This window comes from Oncorhynchus kisutch, linkage group LG17 (genome assembly GCF_002021735.2).
Source record: "Oncorhynchus kisutch isolate 150728-3 linkage group LG17, Okis_V2, whole genome shotgun sequence".
Classification (NCBI taxonomy): domain Eukaryota; kingdom Metazoa; phylum Chordata; class Actinopteri; order Salmoniformes; family Salmonidae; genus Oncorhynchus; species Oncorhynchus kisutch.
In genome coordinates, this window is record NC_034190.2 from 55,672,030 (window position 1) to 55,689,439 (window position 17,410).

At 39.8% G+C, this 17,410-nt stretch overlaps 2 protein-coding genes across 5 annotated transcripts in view; one reads left to right on the plus strand and one right to left on the minus strand.

Annotated features, from left to right (window-relative positions):
• Positions 1 to 6,219, plus strand: part of ccdc30 (coiled-coil domain containing 30) — a 45,778-nt gene extending 39,559 nt beyond the window's left edge. For 2 of the 3 annotated variants that reach the window (XM_031794117.1, XM_031794119.1), the window contains one exon: positions 873 to 6,219. In XM_031794117.1, the coding sequence (XP_031649977.1) occupies positions 873 to 1,092 (220 nt within the window). In that variant the 3' untranslated portion in view covers positions 1,093 to 6,219. The remainder of the gene's footprint in view (positions 1 to 872) is intronic. The other variant, XM_031794118.1, reaches the window with a different exon arrangement.
• A 4,621-nt stretch (positions 6,220 to 10,840) lies between these two features.
• LOC109907942 (zinc finger protein 362-like) lies at positions 10,841 to 17,384 on the minus strand. Of its 2 annotated transcripts, none has more exons than XM_020506252.2 (9): positions 17,294 to 17,384; positions 15,726 to 15,789; positions 15,244 to 15,490; positions 14,700 to 14,804; positions 14,155 to 14,470; positions 13,634 to 13,858; positions 13,079 to 13,157; positions 12,573 to 12,731; positions 10,841 to 12,235 (listed from the first exon to the last, which is right to left on the minus strand). In XM_020506252.2, exons 2-9 carry the CDS (start codon positions 15,786 to 15,788, stop codon positions 12,119 to 12,121), a joined length of 1,311 nt encoding a protein of 436 aa, XP_020361841.1. In that variant the 5' UTR covers position 15,789; positions 17,294 to 17,384; the 3' UTR covers positions 10,841 to 12,118. The 2 variants fall into 2 exon arrangements, with proteins under 2 accessions (XP_020361841.1, XP_031649980.1); XM_031794120.1 differs by having other exon boundaries at positions 11,769 to 12,235; positions 14,155 to 14,491.
• Positions 17,385 to 17,410: the final 26 nt, after the last annotated feature.

Sequence of the window (17,410 nt, forward strand, 5' to 3'; positions counted from 1 at the left end):
AGTCAGCCAATTGAAATGAATTCATTAGACCCTAATATATGGATTTCACATGACTGGGAATAAAGATATGCTGCATCTGCGGGTCACCTTAAAAAAATGGTCCTCACATTATCTTGTCACGTTATTTTTGTGCATTCAAATTGCCATCGATAAAATGCAATTGTGCTCGTTGTCCGTAGCTTGCCCATACCATAACCACACCTCCACCATGGAGCACTCTGTTCACAATGTTGACATCAGGAAACCACTCACCCCCACACGACGCCATGCACATGGTCTGCGGTTGTGAAGCCGTTTGGATGTACTACCAAATTCTCTAAAACGATGGTAGAGAAATAAACATTCAATTATCTGGCAAAATCTGTGGTGGTCATTCCTGCAGTCAACATGCCAATTCCAATCTGTAGCATTGTGTTGTGTGACAAAACTGCACATTTCTGTGGCCTAATATTGTCCCCAGCACAAGGTGCACCTGTGTAAATATCATGCTGTTTAATCTGCTTCTTGATTTGCCACCCCTGTCAGGTGGATGGATTATCTTGGAAAAGGAGAAATGTTCACTAACAGGGATATAAACAAATATACGCACAACATTTGAGAGAAATAAGCTTTTTGTGCATATGGAACATTTCTGGGATCTTTTATTTCAGCTCATGAAACATGGGACCAACACTTGTGTAAAGTGTTGGGCCCATGTTTTTTATATTTTTGGTCATAAATATACTCAGGGCATACTACATGACTTGCTTGTATGTTCTTATTTGAAGCTGCTCTTCAACATTGTGACTGCTCTGGGCTTGAACAACATTTTAACTGCACTTGTAGCAAGGTCATTCATAACTTCTGGCACCATTCATCCATTGTTCTTACAGTAACCACCTGTCTGTCTGCAGTCTGACATCAGGTGCGTGTGACCCTCTGGGCATCCTCAATGCCATCTGCCGGGTGAAGGTGGGCGAGCGCGTGGAGGGCATCCAGACGTCGTCCTCCACGCCCCATTCCCAGTTGCAGTCCTTTGAACTGGGCTACCTGAACCTCACCTCCCCTGTAGCTCCCCCAGACACCAAAGACCCAGAGGAGAGTGACCAGTGACCAGAAAGTGATTTGTGTGGGGAGTGACTAGGTATGAGGAAGGGGTTAAAGGGTGGTGAGGACCCTGGTATACAAAATGACTGCTCCATTGACCACAGGAGAATCTGTCACTGTTACTCTAGTCTTGGTCTCTGCGTTACCATTCTTCCAAGTCTCTAAGGAAGCCTGGAAGCTGAGGCTACTGTTACTTACCTTTGAGGTGTTGACCTGAGTGTTTATTTTACAAGACAATTATGTCATTGTGTACAAAATAGACAGTTGTGGGAATTTTTAATGCGATACCTCTACTATAATGACAATTCATGGTCTTTTCTGCTTTGCCTGTGGAACACAGTTTGAATTGTGGAATTATACCACTGACTCCCTCATTTGGCTTGCAGCTGCTGCCTTATCTCCCTTGTGTTCACAGTGGGATGTTTGAAAAGTGAGCTTTTGGGGGTTTGGCTGGTTAAGTCTGTGGGAGTGTGTCAATGGCAAACATTGAAAATAGTATTTTGAACAGTGACTTGTGTGATTTGAGCTTAAGTGCAACTATTCGATTGGAAGTGGAAGTAACTAGTTAACTAAGATATGGTCTTTTTTGGATGCACTAAATGTGGATGCACTTCATTTTAAATCCTCCAAATGCTACGATGGTCTTTATATTCAGAAAATAAGGCCAAACTGAACATGGAGCCTTATGAAGGTCTGGAGCTGGTATGACTACATTTACATTGAATCAAATATGTGTCTTTGTATTCAAGGAAAAGACTGGTCAATTAAAAAAAAAAAATCTAGATACTAGCATCACAATTTCTACACTAATACAGTGAGGTCCAAAAGTATTTGTAAAGTGACTCATATTTTGTTGTTTTGGCTCTGTACTCCGGCACTTTGGATTTGAAATGGTACAATGACTATGGTTCAAGTACAGACTCTCAGATTTAATTTTATGGTATCTTCATCCATATCAAGTGAATTGTTTAGAAACCACAGTACTTGTACATAGTCCCCCCCATTTTACGGAACCAAAAGTATTTGGACAAATTCACTTGAGTGTATTAATAGTCAAAAGTTTAGTATTTGGTCCCATATTCCTAGCACGCAATGACTACATCAAGCTTGTGAGTCTACAAACTTGTTGAATGCATTTTGCAGTTTGTTTTGATTGTGTTTCAGAAAAGTTTGTGCCTAATAGAAATTCATGGTAAATAATGTATTGGTTCATTTTGGATGAACTTGTATTGTAAATAAGAATAGAATATGTTTCTAAATACTTTTACATTCATGTGGATGCTACCATGATTACGGATAATAATTTAATGAATCGTGAATAATGATGAGTGAGAAAGTTACATAAATATCATAAGTACATTTTCCCTAAAACTTTTGGTTCCCTAAAATCATGGGACTATGTACAAAAAGTGCTGTAATTTCTAAACGTTTCACCCAATATGGATGAAAATACCCTCAAATCCAAAAGTGCTGGAGCACAGAGGCAAAACAACAAAACATTTGTCACTGTCCAAATACTTTTGGACCTTACTGCATGTGTCTGACATCAATGTACAATAGTAACAATTAAATGACAGTGGTGTGAAAGAGCTGTTTGAAATTATCACTTCTTTTTTTGAACATGCTCGAGTTGGTTTACATTCTGAGGAATGTGGCAGTGAAACGGTAGCTGTAGGATTTAACTTAAATCCATTGTTGGCATTTTATTTTCTATGAAAAACTCATGCCTTTTGGGATTGTAATATGTTTTAGGATGTTTTCTGAGATTAAGTCTTAACGTGGTTCAAGGCATATCTGTTAAGTTTACACACGTGTTTTCTATCGAGTGGACCAATGGTGTTACGAGGGCGAGAATGTTACATACAACTGGATGTGTTGTAATGAGGCAGATACAGTATGTATGTATAGACTAATGCTAAGAAGCAGATTGTGGGCTTTCAATTAGCCATTATTAGCAATCCTAATATTATCACTCAAACCACTACAAACCTGTACTCTGGTGTAGACTATACTATACCTCTGTTCATTATGTTCTTAACTAAAATGCGTTTTAATATGGCGAACAATACCGTTGTCTCTTATATAAGAGATTCTCCCGAGTGGCGCAGCATCTCAGTGCTAGAGGCGTCACTACAGACCCTGGTTCGATCCCGGTCTGTATCACAACCGGCCGTGATCGGGAGTCCCATAAGGCGGCGCTCAATTGGCCATCATTGTAAAATAAGAATTTGTCCTTAACTGACTTGCCTAGTTAAATAAAGGTTAAACATTTTAAGAAAGATGGCAAGTTTTACAATAGTTTGTTTTGCTTTGAATGGGATCCAGTTGCATGCCCATTTAGAGGTCAGTGTTTTTAGGTACTTTATCATTTAAAAAGAAAAAAAAGCTGCTTATTTTTTATGTAACTTGTGGGAGTGACAATATCTTGTCGAGGTTAGGGCCTGCTTGGTAGTCTTGGAAAATACCATATTCACAATATACACATCATTTGATCATCTGTTACAGTAATGCATTTCTTTTTCACTATAGATTTTTAAGTTTGTGTAGTATGACTCTTAGATGTTTTAACCACAAAGCGATTATTTAATTTAGCAATGTTTTATAAACATGGAATTTTAACCTTTTTATTTAGCCACTGACAACTTACAATCATTCACTGTAGCCTTTAGAGATTGATTCAGCAAGGAATGTACATTAAATAATATGGTATGATATGCTTTGTAATCCTCCATTTTGTCTTCAAGGTGCCTGTAATGATAAAGTGTAATGCTCTGTCCTGCTGCTAAACAATCTACAAATAATGCTTGCTATTAACAGTCATATTCATTAGAGTAATTAACATGAACTTTTAGGTACTAATGTAAATGTGATTTTTTTTTATAAAGATAATGAACATGTATTTTCATAAATAAAGGTCATTCAATCTTCCCATGTGTATTTGATTCCTTTGTTTAGTTTAAGCGCACCTGGGGTGTATTCATTAGTGCCAAACAGAAGCAAAAAATTTGGGCAACTGAAAATGTGCGTTTCTTATTGGACAATTTCAGGTTAGTCCCTCCTCGTTTTGACTGTTTGCTTCTGTCTGGTTCCTAATGAATAAACTCCAGATCATATCTTGGAACAGAAGGTCAAACAATCATGTTGTTGATGATAAATGTTGCAATATTGAATGGTGAATACAATAGTCAACCCATGTTTTACATACTGTGTGGCTGCAAACTGTTGTTTGGTTTTAAATGATTCATCAAAGTTATGCAGTACAATTTTTTTGTTTAACTGTCTGTTTATTAAACAAGGTAAAGATAAAGTTTTTTTAAAACATTGATATTAGTTTTACTTCTCAGTCTTGTGTGCATATTAAGTTGTCTAAACTTTATATATGAAATCACAAAGAAAGAGGTGTAATAAATCTACACATCTTTTCATAGAGAATATGGGTTAACAGTTCATTAATATACAGATTACAGTTTGGATATTCCATGCGGAAAAATTAAAATGTTTACTAGACTGAATACTGAAGAACACTATACAGAATATGGAAATAAAATGGTTGTTCAATGATAAAATAGTTAAGGCTTATACGTAAACTGAAAACATTAATATTAACAAATTATCAATATTCGGATAGACTAAAATCATTACAATAAATTCATACATAAACATACCTGTACAAAACTCTAACCCAAAACAACAGTTTATGAAAATGGTACTAGAATGAGGATCATTACAATACAGCAACATGTACATTTCCCTATAATTTTTCTCAGAAGACTAAAATTGAAGAGGCAGGGTCTGTTGGCATAAATGTTTGTTTCCAGGCCAGTGGCTTGAATGAGTTTTTTTTGTATTTATTTTTTTACTTACTATAAATGTATTTAACAATATTCTCAGCTCCATCTCAAATAAACATCTAGCCTTAGCACCTTTTCTTAAGCAACTTGGAAGAATACAAGCTACTAGTACCATCCTGAGCAACCAGAAGGTAAAATTACAGTAAAAATACAACAAACAATACTGTGTATACCATGATGAAAGAAACACTTGCAGTAACACTGCCAGTTCATATGAAGTTATATATGGTATGAACCTTTGAACAAATTCATACTGACTATACTTTACAGTAATTAAATGTAAACCTGTTGAAAAATCAAGATGAATCTATCCTGAATGTAGTGGGCTTAGGGGTTAATATTGGTTCACTTTTTGGTCCACTTTCAAATACTATTGTCATGTTTAAACTGTTTTATTGACTGACTTTCTATTGATGGGCAATAGCTTTAAGTTGACTTGATAAGATTTTGAAGTCTAATGTGACACAAGTGAGAGTATAACAAACTAGAAGTCAACATAAATACCAAAATACTTAACCTCCAATAAATGTATGCTCGCTATATATTTCTCTATATTTGGAGTAGAAATGTTCTACTCAAGTAACATAGACCTAACAACATTACCAACGTGGCAGCACTTAACTTGATGCCCCCCTGTCAAGGCCTGCCTGACTCGGTCACAATCATGAGAGCCATCATCAGCTGTTGTGACTTATTATAGAACTATAGTGACAAAAGCATTACTCTCTGTTATTAGCACCCTAGCTAACAGGTGCGTGTATTAGGAGAACCATTGGAAGTTACTTGACAAAAGCTGGCATGACTGTAAATGACAGTTGTAATACTCCTCGCGATAGCTTTGCGTATGCCTATTGAGTGCCGTGCCAAGCAATACCGTAAAGCTGGCACACTAGCTAATGTTAGCTTGCTTTCCTAATGAATCTTGACTTGGCTCACATAGGTGCAAAGCTACCATCTGTGCTACCTGGCCGCAAGGAAAACCGGTGAAATGTTCTGTTGATTTGAACAGTTCAGTTGATTGAATTAGTGTCTGGTCATATAACCCATATGATCTTGATTCGATTAACCATAAACAATGATTGAAATGATCTGGACAAAACAAACATTCCTTCCTTTTTTACATTTTGGTGCACTTTAGTTTGTTTCATCATTCCTCTGAGAGAAACAACCTGACAAACGAATGGTCCACATTGTTCCAATTGGATTCTGCTTATATGCCACTTTTATAGATTGATCCTGTATACTTGCATTGAAAAAAAAAAAAAAAAAAAAAAAAAAAAAACAGACTTTCGATTAGACACAGTCAATACTCTTAGCTGCCTCAAGCAATGCTTTTGCATTTCCATTGGAAAAGATGGAAACATTTGGAGTCAAAACCACAAAGCCTGAAAGTGCTTTAAAGGGACAATCCGCAGTTGAAACAATAACAAAATGTTGTCCCCGCCACTGTTTCGGTAAAAAGTTGAGGGATGAGGCTGGAGAAATGTAACCACTCTCAAATTCATAGACCTATAGATGGCTATAGATGCAACGACTGACCACCCATGATATCAAAAGGATAGTTTTAACCATTGTTTTAAGGGTATACAGTGTTTGTTTACATTTACCTTGTTTACAAACATTGGTGTAAAACAAGCTTATATTTTGGGTTCTGATGCGGTATGAAAGTTGACCTAAACTTATGAAGCATTTCTAAGTTATATTCTTCAAGAATCAATGGGGACATAGAATACCTTTATACGTCCAGGAATGTATGTAACAACTGCATATTGACCCTTTAAGATGCTCTTTGGATGTCACCAGAACACACCCAGATTTGTTCAAATCTATTTATTTTCCGTATAAGGGCAAATATTGTCTGGCACATTTTGGAAATCCATTTAATGGAATATATACAGTACCAGTCAAATGTTTGGACACAACTACTCATTCAAGGGTTTTTCTTTATTTTTACTATTTTCTACATAGTAGAATACTAGTGAAGACATCAAAACTATGAACACATGGAATCATGTAACCAAAAAAGAAATCTAAATATATTTTATATTTGAGATTCTTCAAAGTAGCCACCCTTTGACTTAATGACAGCTTTGCACACTCTTGGCATTCTCTCAACCAGCTTCACCTGGAATGCATTTCAATTAACAGGGGTGTCTTGTTAAAAGTTAATTTGGGGAATGAGCTGAGTGAGCTGAGCTTCTGTTGTGACAAGGTAGGGGTGGTAGGGGTGGTATATAGGAGATAGCCCTATTTGGTAAAAGACCAAGTCCATATTATGGCAAGAACAGCTCAAATAAGCAAAGAGAAACGACATTACTTTAAGACATGAAGGTCAGTCAATACGTAACATTTCGTATTGAAGTGCAGTTGCAAAAGCCATCAGGCGCTATGATGAAACTGGCTATCATGAGGACCGCCACAGGAAAGGAAGACCTAGAGTTGCCTCTGCTGCAGAGGATAAGTTCATTAGAGTAGCAGCACCTCAGATTGCAGCCCAAATAAATGCTTCACAGAGTTCAAGTAACAGACACATCTCAACATCAACTGTTCAGAGATGACTGCATGAATTGGGCCTTCATGGTCGAATTGCTGCAAAGAAACCCCTACGAAAGGACATCAATAAGAAGAAGAGACTTACTTGGACCAAGAAACACGAGCAATGGACATTAAACTGGTGGAAATCTGTCCTTTGGTCTGATGAGTCCAAATTTGAGATTTTTGGTTTCAACCGCCATATACAGTGCCTTGCGAAAGTATTCGGCCCCCTTGAACTTTGTGACCTTTTGCCACATTTCAGGCTTCAAACATAAAGATATAAAACTGTATTTTATTCTAACACCTGGATATGTTTATTTTTCAACCATTCCATTGTAGATTTTGCTTTATGTTTTGGATCATTGTCTTGTTGGAAGACAAATCTCCGTCCCAGTCTCAGGTCTTTTGCAGACTCCATCAGGTTTTCTTCCAGAATGGTCCTTTATTTGGCTCCATCCATCTTCCCATCAATTTTAACCATCTTCCCTGTCCCTGCTGAAGAAAAGCAGGCCCAAACCATGATGCTGCCACCACCATGTTTGACAGTGGGGATGGTGTGTTCAGGGTGATGAGCTGTGTTGCTTTTACGCCAAACATAACGTTTTGCATTGTTGCCAAAAAGTTCAATTTTGGTTTCATCTGACCAGAGCACCTTCTTCCACATGTTTGGTGTGTCTCCCAGGTGGCTTGTGGCAAACTTTAAACGACACTTTTTATGGATATCTTTAAGAAATGGCTTTCTTCTTGCCACTCTTCCATAAAGGCCAGATTTGTGCAATATACGACTGATTGTTGTCCTATGGACAGAGTCTCCCACCTCAGCTGTAGATCTCTGCAGTTCATCCAGAGTGATCATGGGCCTCTTGGCTGCATCACTGATCAGTCTTCTCCTTGTATGAGCTGAAAGTTTAGAGGGACGGCCAGGTCTTGGTAGATTTGCAGTGGTCTGATACTCCTTCCATTTCAATATTATCGCTTGCACAGTGCTCCTTGGGATGTTTAAAGCTTGGGAAATCTTTTTGTATCCAAATCCGGCTTTAAACTTCTTCACAACAGTATCTCGGACCTGCCTGGTGTGTTCCTTGTTCTTCATGATGCTCTCTGCGCTTTTAACGGACCTCTGAGACTATCACAGTGCAGGTGCATTTATACGGAGACTTGATTACACACAGGTGGATTGTATTTATCATCATTAGTCATTTAGGTCAACATTGGATCATTCAGAGATCCTCACTGAACTTCTGGAGAGAGTTTGCTGCACTGAAAGTAAAGGGGCTGAATAATTTTGCACGCCCAATTTTTCAGTTTTTGATTTGTTAAAAAAGTTTGAAATATCCAATAAATGTCGTTCCACTTCATGATTGTGTCCCACTTGTTGTTGATTCTTCACAAAAGAATACAGTTTTATATCTTTATGTTTGAAGCCTGAAATGTGGCAAAAGGTCACAAAGTTCAAGGGGGCCGAATACTTTCGCAAGGCACTGTATTTGTGAAACGCAGAGTAGGTGAACGGATGATCTCCACACGTGTGGTTCCCACCATGAAGCATGGAGGAGGTGGTGTAATGGTTCTTTGCTGGTGACACAGTCTGTGATTTATTTAGAATACAAGGCACATTTAACCAGCATGGCTACCACAGCATTCTGCAGTGATACGCCATCCCATCTGGTTTGTGCTTACTGGGACAATTTTTTTTGTTTTTCAACAGGACAATTACCCAAAACACACCTCCAGGCTGTGTAAGGGCTATTTGACCAAGAAGGAGATTGATGGAGTGCTGCATCAGATAACCTGGCCTCCACAATCACCTGACCTCAACCCAACTGAGATGGTTTCGGGATGAGTTGGACCGCAGAGTGAAGGAAAATCAGCCAACAAGTGCTCAGCATATGTGGGAACTCCTTCAAGACTGTTGGAAAAGCATTTCTCATGAAGCTGGTTGAGAGAGTGCCAGGAGTGTTCAAAGCTGTCCTCAAGGCAAAGGGTGGCTACTTAGAAGAATCTAAAATATATGTTGATTTGTTTAAAACGTTTTTCGTTACTACATGTTTCCATATGTGTTATTTCATAGTTTTGATGTCTTCACTATTATTCTACAATGTAGAAAATAGTAAAAATAAAGGAAAAAAATGCTGAGTAGGTGTGTCTAAACTTTTGACTGGTACTCTATATCACTGTTTTCAAAACGCCTTTGTAAGTGCTCAGTTTTATTCGACGCGGGACATTATCCGACATTTGTTTCCATTGACATAAACCTTTGCAAAGAATGTGTTTGTTTTCATTTAACCGACCCAATCTGTGTCAAAATAGAACAAGGGGTTTGGAAATGAATGTCAGGTGTCATGTGAATGCATACAGTGTTTTCGGAAAGTATTCAGACCCCTTGACTTTTTCCACATTTTGTTACGTTACAGCCTTATTCTAAAATTGATTAAATTGTTTTTTCCCCTCACCAATCTACACACAATACCCCATAAAGACAAAGCAAAAACTGGTTTTTAGACATTTTTGCAAAAAAACAGAAATATCACATTTACATAAGTATTCAGACCCTTTACTCAGTACTTTGTTGAAGCACCTTTGGCAGCGATTGCAGCATCAAGTCTTCTTGGGTATGACGCTACAAGCTTGGCACACCTGTATTTGGAGAGTTTCTCCCATTCTTCTTTACAGATCCTCTCAAGCTCTGTCAGGTTGGTTGGGGAGTGTTTCTGCACAGATATTATCAGGTCAAGAGATGTCCGGGCTTTGGATGGGCCACTCAAGGACATTGAGACTTGTCCTGCGTTGTCTTGGCTGTGTGCTTAGGGTCATTCTCCTGTTAGAAGGTGAACCTTCGCCCAAGTCTGAGGTCCTGAGCGCTCTGGTGCAGGTTTTCATCCGGGATTTCTCTATACTTTGCTCTGTTCATCTTTGCCTAGATTCTGACTAATCTCCCAGTCCCTGCCACTGAAAATCGTCCCCACAGCATGATGCTGCCACCACCATGCTTCACCGTAGTGATGGTGCCAGGTTTCCTCCAGATGTGACGCTTGGCTTCCAGGCCAAAGAATCCAATCTTGGTTTTATCAGACCAGAGAATATTGTTTCTCATGGTCTGAGAATCTTTAGGTGCCATTTGGCAAACTCCAAGCAGGCCGTCGTGTGCCTTTTACTGAGGAGTGGCTTCCGTCTGGCCATTCTACCATAAATTACTTTGAGTAATATATTCAACAACTTACAAAAAAATTGAAGCTGAAATTGGGATTTTATTTTAGGAATAAGGCCTGTTTTTCTTTTGAAGCCAGAAGGAGGCTAGTATCAGCTACATTTATGCCTTTACTAGACTATGGGGATATTGTCACGACTTCGGCTGAGGTCGGCTCCTCTCCTTGTTCGGGCGGAGTTCGGCGGTTGACGTCACCGGCTTTCTAGTCATCACCGATCCATGTTTCGTTTTTTCCTTTTGTTTTGTCTTGATTACGCACACCTGATTTCTATTCCCTTATTATGTTCCTTATTTACCCTCTCGTCTACCTTTCTGTTTTGTCTGTGATTGTTTTGTGTTACCGTGTGTGTTGGAGGGTTTTCTCTAGACTTTATGTTTCCTTGTTGGAGATATTCCGGTTTTAAATATTTTGAGGAAAGACTTTTGTGTTTTCTCAAACCTGTGTCTTGCGCCTGACTCAGACAACGAACCCAGCATTTTATCACAGATATTTTATATATGAATGCTTCCGCTCAGTGTTTGAGATCAATTGACACTCTTTACCATGGCACTTTGAGATTTATTTTAAACTGCAAAACCCTTACGCACCACTGCACTTTGTATACCAGGGTTGGCTGGTCTTCTCTAGTCACTCGTAGGCTCAGTCACTGGTATACTTTTATTTACAAAGCCATTTTGGGTTTACTACCTTTTTATTTGGGCATTTTTATTGTTCAGAAATGTGGTGGGTACTCTCTTCATTCTCTGGACTTTATCCTGCTAACTGTTCCAAATGTCCGAACTGAATTTGGTAAAAGGGCTTTTATGTACTCTGCGCCATCGTCTTGGAACACCTTACAAAATACTTTTAAACTGGAAGAACTTGTCCCGATTGGTGTTTTTAAATCACTGATGAAGGATTTTGAGGCTGATTCCCTGACCTGTCAATGTTTTTAATTTGCTGTTTTATACTCTTGTGAATTCAATGGTTTTTACTAGATTACTTGTAGTTTTTCATGTTGTCTGTCAGTAATTTTTTTGTAATGACTTGGTGCTGCCTATCTTGGCCAGGGCGCTCTTGAAAAATAGATTTTAATCTCAATGAGCCCTTCCTGGTTAAATAAAGGTTAAATAAAATAGTAAAAGGTTTGAATACTTATGTAAATAAGCTATTTCTGTTTTTTATTTAATTAAAATTTGCTACAAATTCAAAAAACCTGTATTCAATTTGTCATTATGCGGTATTGTGTGTAGATTGCTGAGGATTTCTATTAAAAATCAATTTTAGAATAAGGCTGTAACGTAACAAAATGTGGAAAAAGTCAAGGGGTCTGAATACTTTCCAAAGGCACTGTATGTAGGCCTTGTGTCGATGACCTTATATGAAGGGTCCCTAAACTACACCCTTACATAGAAAATGAATACAACAACATACAGTACTGCTGTGTGGGTGGAGAGCTCAGATGAGGGAGATGCGTATTGGGATACTGGGGGACTCTGTCCTCTGGGGGGACTGGTGGCTCACTAGGTGCTCAACCACTGTATGTTTGGACATGTGCTTCATAAGGTAGGTTTCCTGCAAAGACACAAAATGGACGACTCAAAATCTGTTGGTTTCCCCACACAAATGCCTAAACACAGGAATAGGTTGGCAACCCTGGTCCCAACATTCAATAATCGTCTGCAGGTTTTTATAAAAGTCAGTAGGCAACTGATTCTGTAAATCACAATCTTTGACCCCTCTTTCTTTCTTCATGTGGTGAGCTTAATTCATGCTTAGTTATGTTGTGGTTTTATGTGCGGCTTCTGCAAATGTTTACAGACACTATAACTGACCGGGACTATAGCAATGCATTGGATTTGCTTACACTACTACTAACACCTAATACTGAACAGAGGGATAGGATACTCACTGAGGTGTATGCCCGGCCACACATACTGCAGCAGTAGGCCTTAGCGTTTTTGATGGCGTGCGTAGACAGGTGGATCTGTAACGATGCTGAATCTGAGTAGGCACGGTAGCAGTTGGGACATTTGTACGGCTTGTCCTTGTTGTGCTGCCTCTGGTGAGACTACATAGAGAGAGAGAGAAGGGGAGGGGTGGGCAGAGCGAGAGGAGGGGAGGGGGTGGGCAGAGCGAGAGAGAAATAGAAGAGATAAGCACAACTCAGTCACTCATTAGAGGATAACTATCATTCAGAGCATCCCAGGAAAGTAATTATTGTATGGTTGAGTAGACCATATTTTTCTCTCATGGAATCTTATACCTTCACTTCTGCAGTATGCCATTTAGGGCTACATTCAATTAGAATTTAACTATGTAGCACCTTTAATATTATCAATAGACTCGGGGCCATTCAGCACTGAGAGATGGACTGTAGAACATAAGTAAGTAATCCTGCGGTGATGTAATACTGACCTGTAGGTTAGAGAGCTGGGTAAAGGCCTTTTCACATCCAGGGGCCGCGCATTTATAGGGTCTGTCACCAGTGTGGATTCTAAGACACACGCAGAGGAAAATAGATGCATGTTGGAGAGAGAATGGACTGAAATATTATTTTTTATTTAGCAATTATGACAGGACATATAATGTAATGACAATGTAAAAGAATATGGTGTAAAAAATTATAATAAAGAGTTATAAAACAATGGATACATAATCATACATTTCTCAGTGCTGCCCAATGTCAGTGGCACTGATGCAAATAAAATGTTATTTGTTACATGTGCCAAATACAACAGGTACCAATACAACCTTACGATGAAATGCTTACTTACAAGCCCTTATCCAACAATGCAGTTCAAGGCTACTGTACATTCCAGCAATACATGGAGTGTTCCTGTTTAAAATATGTTTTTAATTAATGTTGTCATTGCCATTGTGAAGCCACAAACACACTTTAATATGGTGTGGATTTTGGTGGTTTACTTTTTTCCTATTCCTTCCTATTCCATGAAGGTGAACTCAAATTACCTAGTGTGCTGCTGCAGGTGCGAGAGCTGACGGAAGGAGTTCTCGCAGTAGGAGCAGTGGTAAGGCTTGATGCCCAGGTGAATGCGGAGGTGCTGGGCCAGGTAGGACGCGTTGGCAAAGGACTTGGAGCAGTGGGGACACTTGTGGGGTTTGGCCTCCGTGTGGGACTTGGAGTGGATCTGCATCTCCGACTTGGACAAGAAGGTAAGCGGACACACTTTGCATCTGAGTGAAGGGATACATACAAATGGGACTGGGTCATATCATATGTCATGGATGAAGGTTGTGTTATGAATGATACTGCAACACCCAAAAAGGTGCCATGACCAATCTTTGAGGGTGTTATGAATGCCTTATGTATAACACTGTGTTACCAATAACACCGTTACCGATATATGCATGTGACTAAAATTTCTCTAGGTCTACAACCACTGAAATGGGTGCTTATTGAAGAAATAATCATTATTATGTACACTTGAAACTAAGCTAAATTGAATCCGTTTTACAAACATTGCCCATACCTGTATGTTTTGCCCTCTTTGGCAGGGAAGGTGATGCAGCCCTGGTCTGCGCCAGAGGCCATGATGGGGTAGGGCACCACCAGAAGAGGCCCTCCACTCTCTGCTTTGATCTTCTTCCTCCCGCGGGGTGTCTTGGGTGGAGGGCCGAGGAGTCCGGCCAGGCCCCCGCTCTTCATCTGCTCCATGCCAGGCCCACTGGCCAGCCCGGAGATGATGTTGACCGATGGGGCCCCTCCCAGTCGGTTCTGGCTGCTGGAGGTGGGTGTGGTGGGCGTGAGGGCCTCGGAAGTGCTGTGGCCGTCCGGCCGGGCCAGACCTGTGTATGGGCACATGAAGACTTACAAATGATAAGCCATGCAAAAGGTTAGCGACTTAGCTTGCTGAGAGACTGAGCTTTGACACAAACTAATTAGGGAAGGTGTCAGAACTTAAGAGGCACACTGAAATGCATTTGGCTCTTGTCTAACCCTTGTGAACTACACAGCTTTTGAATGTTTTCATTGACGATTGTATGTTTCCAATGAGAAAGGTAGTGTGGTTATTACCTGACCGATGGTTAACTCTAGAGGGCTGCTCTACGATCTGTCGCATGTGCCACTCATCCCACAGTCCTTTGGCCTTCACTGCTGACTTGTCATCCATATTCACGTCTGCATCATCGACATTGAAGGTAATAAAGTTAACTGATCTAACTGAGGGACAAATGAGAAAATCACTTTATAAATAGCACCAATTTATACTCAACATCCCATCCTGAGATCTTACAACGCTCCATAATAGGGAGCGTAGGGATGATTAAAAATGTCTACATCTATGGCTGCATTTAAGCTACATTTTTGACTTACTTTCAATCCTCTGCACCGATATGAAAGAACTACACTGGTAGGCATCCACCATATGACTTTCATCTGTGCTTTCCTAATCAATGCAGATGATGGAGAGGAGATGCGAAGGGGAAGGCACTTCAGACTATTGAGATTGAGACCATTGAACAGAATATTGGTCTTTAAGTATGACCAGAGCCAGGTGGTGTCCCTAGTGTGCACGCCAGTGTGGTGAGCAGACAGCAAACACTGTTACAGTACCTACCTGGCACAGAGCTGGAGGCTGGGCGGGCGTGCAGGGCGATGTCGGGCTGCTGGACCAAGCCCTGAGGATGGTGCTGCCCCTGCTGGTGCTTGGGCATGCCATGCTGCTGCTGCCCCCCGTCCGAGGGCGAGGAAGCCACCAGCAGGGTTTGCTGGGAGGGGGCTGAGTTGGGTGGCAGGTGCAGGGGTCGGATCTTCTCAGCCATCAGCTGCTCCTTGATCTTATTGATGAGCACCAGGTTATCCAGCTGAAAGGGTTAACCGGTCATGTTCAACAGAAAACAGCTCCATTGTATCAACCATCAAGCTAAAGATGATCCCATTATAGTCATACTTTTGTTTCCGTTTAATACCTTAGTTGTTAACCTCTTCTGATGGGCATTTACCTAGATTTAAATACTTTTAACTGAGAAAATAATGAGCTGAGTATGCATAACCATGTCAGCCTAGATGGAAGGACATAAAAAATGAAGATGTCCTTACCTGGCCAGGCATGGAGGGAGGCGGAGGCCAGAAGTAGGGGTTGTTGAACCGAGGCTCAGCCATCCTGCGTTGGAAACGCACGTTTTATTGCGGTATTTTATCATTTTCCAAATACCATTATCTACAAAGCATTATCCCATGTATTGGGAGGTTATTAAAACGTATTAGATTGAAACTAAGAATAAAATGGATAGGTATACTGATGTTTCATGTGACTGTTTTGTTTTTGAGCATCCCCCAGAAGTAGTAGAGTGGGGGGAAAGTACAATAGCCTTAATGGGAGGCAGACTCAGGTCTCTACCTCTCAAGACAAAGAGACCAGTTTTGTACCATATGGTTTATGAAATTAGATTGTGACTGTGTGAATAGGGCTGTTATCATGAGTTTATTACCTAATAACTTAAGTTATTATATTCTTTCTACTATATTACATGAATACTTAGAAAAAATATATGATATGCCAATAATGGAGTATTATACAATAGAGTAATAGAGTAACTTTGTCGCATTCGGATTTGGGTAATTAACAGAACAAATAGCACAATTCACACAGTCACAATAATACATGTTCATAATTATTGTATAAAAACCTAGTATGTTCAGCTCAAACTGCAGTCAATCACAGGCCTCAAAAGACATTACAAGAATGCAATCAAACATCCAAACTTTCACTGAATATGGTCACACCTGTCAGTCATTTTCGATAGGCCTACCTTCAATATTCTTTAACCCATTCCCAAAGGTTTATGCCAGAGGTGTTATGCCTAGACAGTTTAGCACACATTGTTGGTCTACGGAAATCAGAATAGGCTCAATGTCAACGTTTTATTCTTTACAAAATATATTTCCTGTAAAATATTAGTTACGTCCCCTTCCAGTTATAATTCATTTAGGCAGCATTTCATGTTTCCTTTGGTAGTCTAGACTTTTGATAGCACGTGTGCCCCTCGACAGCTCTGAAATTCAGTCACATTTGGCGATGCGACAATTCGATACGATGCCACACCGAAACATTCTCAGACACATTTATTAAAACATTTTCAGACAAAAGAGAAAAAAAAATGGCAGCCTGACTTATTTTTATAAGGCGGGACGCCATATTCTGCAGACCCCAAAATTAGGAGCATCTCATTTTCTCCTAAAAGGAGGCCGCTTAACACAAATGTGTGTTTATGTCAAAAACATGAATCAATGTTTACGACGAATTGCAGGTTTGAATAGCCCGGCCTCCCCACCTCTTAAAAAACGGGACACTTCCTAAACAGACCATGCCCTGCAAATAGCATGCAAATAGGTAAGATGCTCGAGCTTTGCGCTTAAATGCTTTTATAAAACATCCTCAATGCGTAAAGGTCACAATGTAACAACCGCACGCTGACAGAAAGATATTCTAAAAGACGTTATGCCAATCTTTTCCAAAATGCGTTCACTTTGGTATTTTTTACATTCCAACTTTTTAACGAATCGAGGGGCATAAAATGATATTATCTGCATAATGCATACATTTGGGGTTTATCAACTTCCAGAAATGCACATTTACAAACAAATTCCATGAATTGCACACAGACCTGATGTCCCGATTGCAGATTTTGTCTTGCTTTATTATTAAAGATTGGTATTCTTTCTGCCTGCCTCCAATTGGTTCAGCGCTTCCGGGTCGCTTTGTTCGCTTCTGGGTGCTGCTA